Below are 8,781 nucleotides of genomic sequence, written 5' to 3'. Positions count from 1 at the left end.
CACTGCCCTCTTGACACTGATTACCTGCTGCACCTATGATTTAGCTTTCTGTATTTCTAGACCAGTATTCCTGAGTCCTATTGTGTTACAGCTTTCTGCAGCGTTTCTCCATTTAAATAAAACTTTGTTCTTTCCATCTCCCTTCCAAAATGAACAGCTTCACATTTTCGTACATTACCAAACTTTGTGTACTTGCATAACTTATCAATATCCCTCTACAAAATTTTTCTTTCCCCTGTCTGTTTTTGCATCATCTACAAATTTACCAACAGTGCATTCATTTCCTTCCTCCAAGTCACTAATGTATAGTAAACAGTTGTATTCCCATCATTGATCCCTGTGAAATTTCACTGGTTATAGGTTCCAAACACAAAACAGAATCTTTATCCCATTCACTGTTTCCTGCCCGATAGCCAATTCTCTATTCACACTAATAGGTAAAAATAATGACTGCAGATGCTGGAAACCAGATTCTGGATCAATGGTGCTGGAAGAGAATGGCAGTTCAGGCAGCATCCAACCTAATATACTATCTCTAGCACTATTGGCTCTGTGACTTTGCTTTTTCTTGGCAAACACCTTTTGGAAGTCCAAATGCAACACATCTACTGGTTCCCCTGTAACCATTCTGGTTGAGATTTACTCGAAAATGCTAATAAATTCGACACAATTTCACTTTCGTGAGGTCATGTTGACTTTGCTTGATTAGATCATGATTGTCCAAATGTGCTGCTATTATTTGCAAGAATTGATTTCAATATTTTTTCAAAAGTAGATGTTAAGCTAATCAGCCTTTGACAACCTGCTTTTTGCCACACTCCTCTTTTTGAATATGGGTGTCACATTTGCTGTTTTCCAATCCCCTGGTTCTTCTTCAGAATCCAAAAAGAATTGTTAGAAAATTATAAATAATGTATTATAAATAAAATTATAAATAATATATCTCTGTGGATACGTCTTTTAGGATTCTCGGACAAAAGCCACGGAGCTATAGACCGGTGGGACTGACCGGTCGGAAAGTTGTTGGAGGGAATCCTGAGGGACAGGCTTTACATGTATTTCGGAAGGCAAGGACTGATTGGGATAGTCAAGATGGCTTTGTACATGGGAGGTCATGTCTCACAAACTTGATTGAATGTTTTGAAGAAATAACGAGTAGGATTGATGAGGGCAGAGTAGTAGACACAATGTATATTCACTTCAGTAAGGCGTTCGATAAGGTTCCTCATGGAAGTCAGGTTAGAAAGTTTAGATCTCATGGAATACAGAGAGAACTAGCCTGTATTGAACACAGAACTGGCTAGAATATAGAATGTAGGTGGTGGTGGAGGGTTGTTTTTCAGACTGGAGGCAGTCTCAAAAGGATTAGTGCTAGTCAATTGTTCTTCATCATTTATATAAATGATTTGGATGTGAACATAGGAGGTATAGTTAGTAAGTTTGCAGATGACACCAAAATTGGAGATGTAGTGGACAACAAAGAAGGTTACCTCAGAGTACAATGTGATCTTGATCAGATGGGCCAAAGTGCTGAGAAGTGGCAGATGGAGTTTAATTCAGTTAAATGTGAGGTGTTACATTTTGGAAAAGCAAATTAGAGCAGGACTTACACACTCGTAAGATCCTCGGGAGTGTTGCTGAATGTAGAGACCTTGGAGTGCAGAGCTCCTTGGAAGTAGAATCACAGGTAGATAGGACAGTGAAGAAGGCATTTGGTATGCTTTCTTTCATTGGTTAGAGCATCAAGTATAGGAGTTAGGAGGTCATATTGTGGCTGTACAAGATATTGGCTAGGTCACCTTTGGAACATTATGTGCAATTCTGGTCTCCTTCCTACCGGAAAAATGTTGTGAAACTTGAAAGGGTTCGAAAAGATTTACAAGGATGTTGCCAGGGTTGGAGGATTTGAGCTATAGGGAGAGATTGAATAGGCTGGGGCAGTTCTCCCTGGAACGTCGGAGGCTGAGGGGTGACCTTATCAAGGTTTAGAAAATCATAACGGGGATGGATAGGATAAGTAGACAAGGTCAGGGAGTCCAGAACTTGAGAATATAGGTTCAGGGTGAGAGGGAAAGATGTAAAAGAGACCTAACAAGTAACTTTTTCATGCAGAGAGTGGTGCATATATGGAATGAGCAGCCATAGGAAGTGGTAGAGGCTGATACAATTGCAGCATTTAAAAGGCACCTGACTGCGTATATGAATGGGAAGGGTTTTAGGTGGATATGGTTCAAGTGCTAGCAGATGGGACAGGATTAGGTTAGGATATCTGGGTGGCATGGACGAGATGGACCAAATGATCTGTTTCCATGCTGTACACCTGTATAACTTATCTGCCATTAGCCCCATTAGTTTCTCTAAAACTGCTTGTCTAGTGATGGTAATGGCACTTAAATCCCCACTGTTATTAGGCATGTTCAAAGTAGCTTCCACCTTAAAGACTGACAATATAATTCCTCTACCAATTCCTTGTTCCCCATAACCATCACCCCAGGTTCATCTTCTGAAGATACTGCATTCATTTGCTCTTCCTTTTTATATATTGAAAGAAGATCTTATTGTCAGTTTTTTTTTATATTCCTTGCTAGTTTGCCCTTGTTGTTTATTTTACCTTTGCTTATTATCTTTATGGTGCCATTTTGCTGGATTCTGAATTGATTCCAGCCTTGGGATTTTCTTCTTATATATTTTTCTTACAACTTTATACTCTCCTTAACTTCCTTTGATAACTTCCTGGATTGGTTTATATCTCTGTTATTATTTTTCCTCTTTTCTGGGATGTATTTTTGTTGAGAGTCATGAGCTATGTCCTTAAATGTCTGCCACTACTTGCTTACTGTCTTTCCTGCTAATCTATCTGCCCAATCCACTTTATCTAACTAACTTCTCATTTCATTGTGATTCCCTTCATTCCCTTCAAATTTCTCACTATCATACTTAATATCAAATTCCATCATGTTATGATAACTACAAATTGAAGTGTACTATGAGAGGAAACTGCAGAATGGTTGGCAAACCAATTCTGATTGGGATAGGCATTGCCATGGAGAATACCCCAGTTAATGACGATTGCCAGTTCACATTTGTAGTGGAACAATCAAATAATTTCCCTTCCCAAATATCCTACTGGAGAAATCATCTGGTGGTGAGAGAGGGAGTTCTTTACTTCTGTCTGCCACAAACATACTATACAGCAACAGGCACAGTGTTCTCCATGAAACTGATACTGTGACCAAGCCAATACATGCTTCTTTCTGTCACACAATGAGATACATCAAATGGATTTCAACAAGAGAGCAATGCCAGTTATATAGACTAGGAAACCTAAAGACTGGTGGAACATATTAAGCAGAATATACCTTCAGCTGCATACAACAAGGAAGTACTGACCATACTAATTAGCCCACACTTGCAAAACACACAGCACAGCCTTTGAAACTAGATGTGATTAATGGTTTGACAACATTTGTTAGATAATCCTGAGTGTATGAAGAATTATTATAACCACCAAATTATAATTTTAAGTCAGATACAGAATGTGTCTGTATACAGTGTGTACAGAATGTGCACAGAATAAGTCAGTATGCACAATATGTGTATACTGGATAGTAAATATATCATTACACAAGATCCTGGTTATTGTAAACATGTACACAAGTCCATTCCTCGGGGTAAAGTCGTGATCATCAGAGATAACCTTCCTGGTCTAAAATTTAAACAAAGCTTGGCATTTATTTATCAGTCATCATTAATTTATGCATACAACTTGGCAATGATTCAACTGATCTTACTTCACCTGCCAATCCATCAGCATTTACACAGAATAAATATTATTTTTCTTTTATGTCGGTATCTCTTGCAATTGTCATAATGACAGCAAGACAGAAAACTTAAAATGTACTTTTCACCAATACATGGAGTTTATTAATAGAAATATTAACTAGAAAAATAAATGTATAATTGACAATAAATATATGCAAGCAATGTTCATACACTGCAGAGTACAATATAGAGTTGTTTTAATGACTCTTACAAAAAGGAGGATAAGATCACAGGGAATACACAATGTAGATTTTCTAGAATAAGAATACAAACAACTATGAGCAGTTTTTGATTAAGGGAGTAAAAAAGTGCAAGATTTACTTAACTTCTGTGTTAAACAGAAGTGTGCATTTACTTGATAGGGGAACCAGTAATAGACACAAAAATATAAAATGGTCACTGAGTGCAAGGAGATAGGATAGAAACCATGATCATTTATGAGGAAAAGGTGCAGCATATTTGAACAGGGATTAGGTACAGGGTCACTGGGAGGTGTGCACTAGGATTTAATTGGTACTGTGCCAGCAGTGAGCTGAAACCATCTTGTGACAATGGTAGAACAGGATCCAAATCATGTTTTTACTATTTCTGATATGATGTGGGCAGACAATGTGTCAAATAACATTAAGAAGGATTAATAGCATAACATCAATAAATGGATCAAAGATTGTCATCATCAACAGCTACCAACGCTCACACGTTAAAAACATACCAAGCAGGAGAGCATCAACATGAGGAACTCCATATGGAGAAGTTCAGATGTGTGACTTAGACAAATTCACATTCAGGATGGAGGATAAGGTGTAGGTTTATGTAGAAATAGTGGAAACACTAGAGTAATTTCTGAAAAACAAGTTAACGAGCGATATTAATAAATGAGAGAGCAAGGAGGAGACACGATTGGGATAAAGGGAATTTTAATTTGAGAGATGGCGGAAGCTGTACATGAAATGAAAGATGACAGCAGCAAGAAGACAAGAGCTGCATTATCGATAAAACTGGTAAAACAAGAGAAAGTGAGAAGAATCGAAAGGTTAAACTATTAGGAAAACTGGAAACTTAAAAGGCGGGTTCGAAGGATAACCAAGTGTTTGAGGGACAGGAGAAGATAAAGGCATTGCTGATCGACGCAGTTTCCGATCAGTCCCTCAATTCTAAATGTGACAGTGAGCCAAAGGGAGTGTATCTGCCAATCTGCCAAGAACATCCCGAAGACGTCAGAGGGAGAGAGGGAGGGATAAATGCTTTAAAAAAAAGGCGGTGGGTCAGAGGGAAGGAGGAAAAACAGCTATATAAAGGGCAGCGGATCGGACATGTAGAAGGCAGTGACAAGAGGGAGAGAGTCACTACAATATTGACATCTTTCTGCCAACAGTCCGAGCATCCGCGAGAGAAACACACCCCAGAGCTACGATTCCTGAGAAGCCCACGCTCAACACTTGTGAGCTGAGATGAAGTGCCTGGTGTGTGTTCTGATCATCAACCTGTTGCTGACCTCCTTTCCCGTTTCTGGAATCAAGCTGTGCGGCCAAGAGTTAATCCGAGCGATCGTTTATGCCTGTGGGGCTTCTCGCTGGGCGAGGCTTCTGGATGACCAGAACGGTGAGCATTCAATGAAAAAAAATCTTAATTGCTGCGTCCTTATCTAAAAAGCGAGTGTTTTAAACAATATTGCATTGGAGAGGTATTTGCGGAGGCTCTGCAAAAGTCGGGAATCTGAGTGGTACCTGTATACTGTTAAAACTGAAATAGTCATTTATGAAATGCCGCACTCCAAAATGTCACCTTGAGTGGAAATGATAAAACGTTGATTCCAATTTTACTTGCGAGAGATTGCCCCTCTTGTAGATTTGTAATCACAGCGTTGTGAGAAATGTATGAGTTTTCCTGGGCAGATCAATCACCAAATATCCTGATCACATTTTCATGGAAGTTGTTAGTGCTTTAAATTAACAGTGGGATCTTTCAATAAAGCCTGAACTATGATGACCGTATTACTAACCGGGGCAAAGTCAGGGAGGAAAGCCATTGATATTGAGATTTCAATTTAATATGGTACATATTTCCACTGATTTGCAAACCGGAACCTTATTCTATGAGCATTCTGCATGAGGCACTGGGAGTAGGAATGGGAAAGACCAAGAGAGCAGCTCTAATTGGTCAGCAGGTGGAAGACTAGCTGACTGTATGCAGGAGGAAGGTAAGAAAGAGAATATTGCACCTGAACTTGGAAGATGATAATGACCATGCAACCCTTGGCCCATAGTGTGTACAATATAGTTAATTTACAAACGGTAATTATCAGTAGTCCACTTCCATCAACTAATACTGAGATGCCATCAGTTTGGTAAGTTACTTTCTGCTTATCTTCTTTCCAGAATTGGGGATAGAAAAGGATGGTGAGAGATATTTGAAGGGTTTGGCTGAGAAAAGACAACAAATTGGATTGGAGACACTATTGGAAGGGAAAAAAGCTCTGATGTAGCCTGAATGCCAGGAGTCATGACTGACTCCCATTCAACAGGTAGCTAGCTATCAGATACAGTTAAACAGTGACTTATGTAATAAAAGAGCAGAATTGTCAACCATCAAGCAGGGAATAGAAACTTTCAAATCAAAACTACAAATATGAACTTCCCATTGGCAGGAATGGGTGTGGCACTAGAAGAGGAAGGAGAAAAAAAAGACTATATTTCAAGTTCTAGAAAATATTTACCTACTATCAACCAACGATGTTTACCTCAACATGTTAGAATCAGTAACATCTCTTATGCAGTCACTCCTCTTCAGATTGGAGATTTATTCACTCGAGGTTTAATTATAATTTCTTTCACTTTCTTTGCAATGTCGGTCAAGTAGTGATTATCAAATTTGGGATCGTTATTAATTATTTCTCTGACCATATGTGCAATATATAATGAACAAAATATGTTTGAAGTCAAAATACAATGGTACACATGAAAGTAGAATGCTTTTGTGAGTCCATGGACTCGAACATTTCTCTCAAACAAAAGAGAACAGGAATTAGCTGCATATGATACAAATACATATGTTATTAAACATATTATTTTTGTTCTAGATCCTTTCCAGATCTCAGCTGATAAAGATTACTCCAAGGAGATGGACAGCATGAGAAATCTTCAAAGAATCTTTGGCAGTGACAGAAACCAGGAAACCGAGCCATCTTATGCTAATCAAGTGTTTGACAAGTACAACAACCAGTATGATCAGGCACCAGGGGATTTCCGTGAGTACATTCGCCAGATTGATGGAGGCAGCAATAAAGACCACGCTTTTGCATCAACACTGGTGCAGCATCAACCGTGGGCCAGATTCATCAGGAAGAAAAGGGATGCATCAACAGACTTGGCAACCAAATGCTGCACTGAAGGCTGCACCAATCAAGAGATCAGCACATTCTGCTGAAAACTGTACATTTCTATTTATAGAATATTCATACACATGAACTCTGTATCAGTGAGATTTCAAATCATGTAATCTATTAAATATCTCACAAATGTGGTATAAAGGAATCGTAACATACATGTAATTTCCAGTATGGTCTATGTGACAAGCTTGTGTGAGTGATTCTGAAACACTTAAAACTGTAAAGTTTCAACTCTTGATTTCTTATAACCACTTTTTAAAATAATTTCATTTATTCACAGCATTGAAACATATTTCCCAATGAATTCCATGTGTTATCACTAACATTCATGCACAAATTCTAAAGTTGAGATTCAAAACTATCCGATCCAGGATTTGCTATGAAGCAAATTTAACATAATCAAGACAATAGTAGCTGGAAATGCTACAGTGTTATTTGTTATGATTTGATCCTGTTGGCAATATTCAACATTGCAGAATTTTCAAAATGTAATTCTAGTGTTCCTCTTTTATCAGCCCAACAATAACTTCAATTTCTGTTCCTCCTTTCATGAAATCAAAAACATTATCAAATAACATGTTAAATGGGTTTACTTGTTACTTAACCACTAAAGCTTTCCTCTGTGTGAAGAATCACTCAATAAGTAAATCGAAACATTGTCATAAACTTCCAATGCATCCAAAATTGCTGAACCAGATGATAGTACAACAATTATGAGATAGCCTTTCTTAAAGCGAGATAAATTATGCCAAGTCTGATCACAAAAGCTTAGTCCATGAGCAAACATCAAAGTTTAGTGGCAGCATGTTTGACTATGTGATAGGTCAATAAAGGTATTTTATTTGTCCTTAGTAAAACATACTCAGCAAGTATAAAAAAAAGATCTGAACAACTTGGACTATGTTCATCATCACAGGGTGGATATGATTTGATTTGGGTGCTTAATATTATTAAGCATTCAGAGAACCAAAACAAAGGAGTGTATCAAGGAACAGCTTGAGCACAGGTAATAGGAAGTTTAGCAAGTTCTGAGGCTGTGACATGCACTACCAAAGTAACCAAGCTCAACCTTAGCTCCACCTCTTATTTATCCTTCAAGCTGAAGACGGACTATGATCATCAATTAGTTTATAAGTTGATAAGGCAGAGGGACAGAATTAGACCATTTGGCCCACTGAATCTGCTCTGCTATTTGATTATGGATGATAGGCTCCTCACCCCCATTTTCCTGCCTTCTCCACATAGCCCTTCAAACTATTATCAATGAAGAATCTCTCTAACTCTTCAAATTTACTCACTGTCGCAGCACCCACTGCACTTTGGAGTAACAAATTCCACAGGTTCACAACACTTTGGGAGAAGTAGTTTCTCCTCAACTCTTTTTTATTGCTACCCCTTATCCTAAGATTACAATCTCTCATCCGAGAATGCTCCACAACAGCAAGCATCCATTCCACATCGATTTCATTCAAACCTTTAAGCATCTTGAAAACTTCAATTTTATCTCCCCTCATCCTTCCAAATTCCAGACAGTATAGGCCTAAACTGTTAAATTTCTCTTTATACAACAA

The 8,781-nt window shown here is 38.2% G+C and overlaps 1 protein-coding gene across 1 annotated transcript; it reads left to right on the top strand.

Annotated features, from left to right (window-relative positions):
* The first annotated feature begins 5,138 nt into the window (after positions 1 to 5,138).
* Positions 5,139 to 7,279, top strand: LOC132828488 (relaxin-3-like). The gene is made up of 2 exons (XM_060845650.1): positions 5,139 to 5,424; positions 6,902 to 7,279. The coding sequence occupies exons 1-2, from the start codon at positions 5,274 to 5,276 to the stop codon at positions 7,246 to 7,248; spliced, it is 498 nt and encodes a 165-aa protein (XP_060701633.1). The 5' UTR covers positions 5,139 to 5,273; the 3' UTR covers positions 7,249 to 7,279.
* Positions 7,280 to 8,781: the final 1,502 nt, after the last annotated feature.

The sequence above is a fragment of the Hemiscyllium ocellatum genome, chromosome 2, assembly GCF_020745735.1.
Source record: "Hemiscyllium ocellatum isolate sHemOce1 chromosome 2, sHemOce1.pat.X.cur, whole genome shotgun sequence".
NCBI classification, from domain to species: Eukaryota; Metazoa; Chordata; class Chondrichthyes; order Orectolobiformes; family Hemiscylliidae; genus Hemiscyllium; species Hemiscyllium ocellatum.
The sequence above is the reverse complement of the archived record's forward strand: the minus strand, read 5'-3'. Positions and strand labels throughout refer to the sequence as shown.

What these genes read in the sequence shown, in the direction of transcription:
- LOC132828488 (XM_060845650.1), top strand. Translation starts at nt 5,274, where the DNA reads ATGAAGTGCCTGGTGTGTGTTCTGATCATCAACCTGTTGCTGACCTCC. An exon ending in GCTTCTGGATGACCAGAACG is followed by an intron (nt 5,425 to 6,901) that starts GTGAGCATTCAA and finishes TTTTTGTTCTAG; the next exon opens with ATCCTTTCCAGATCTCAGCT.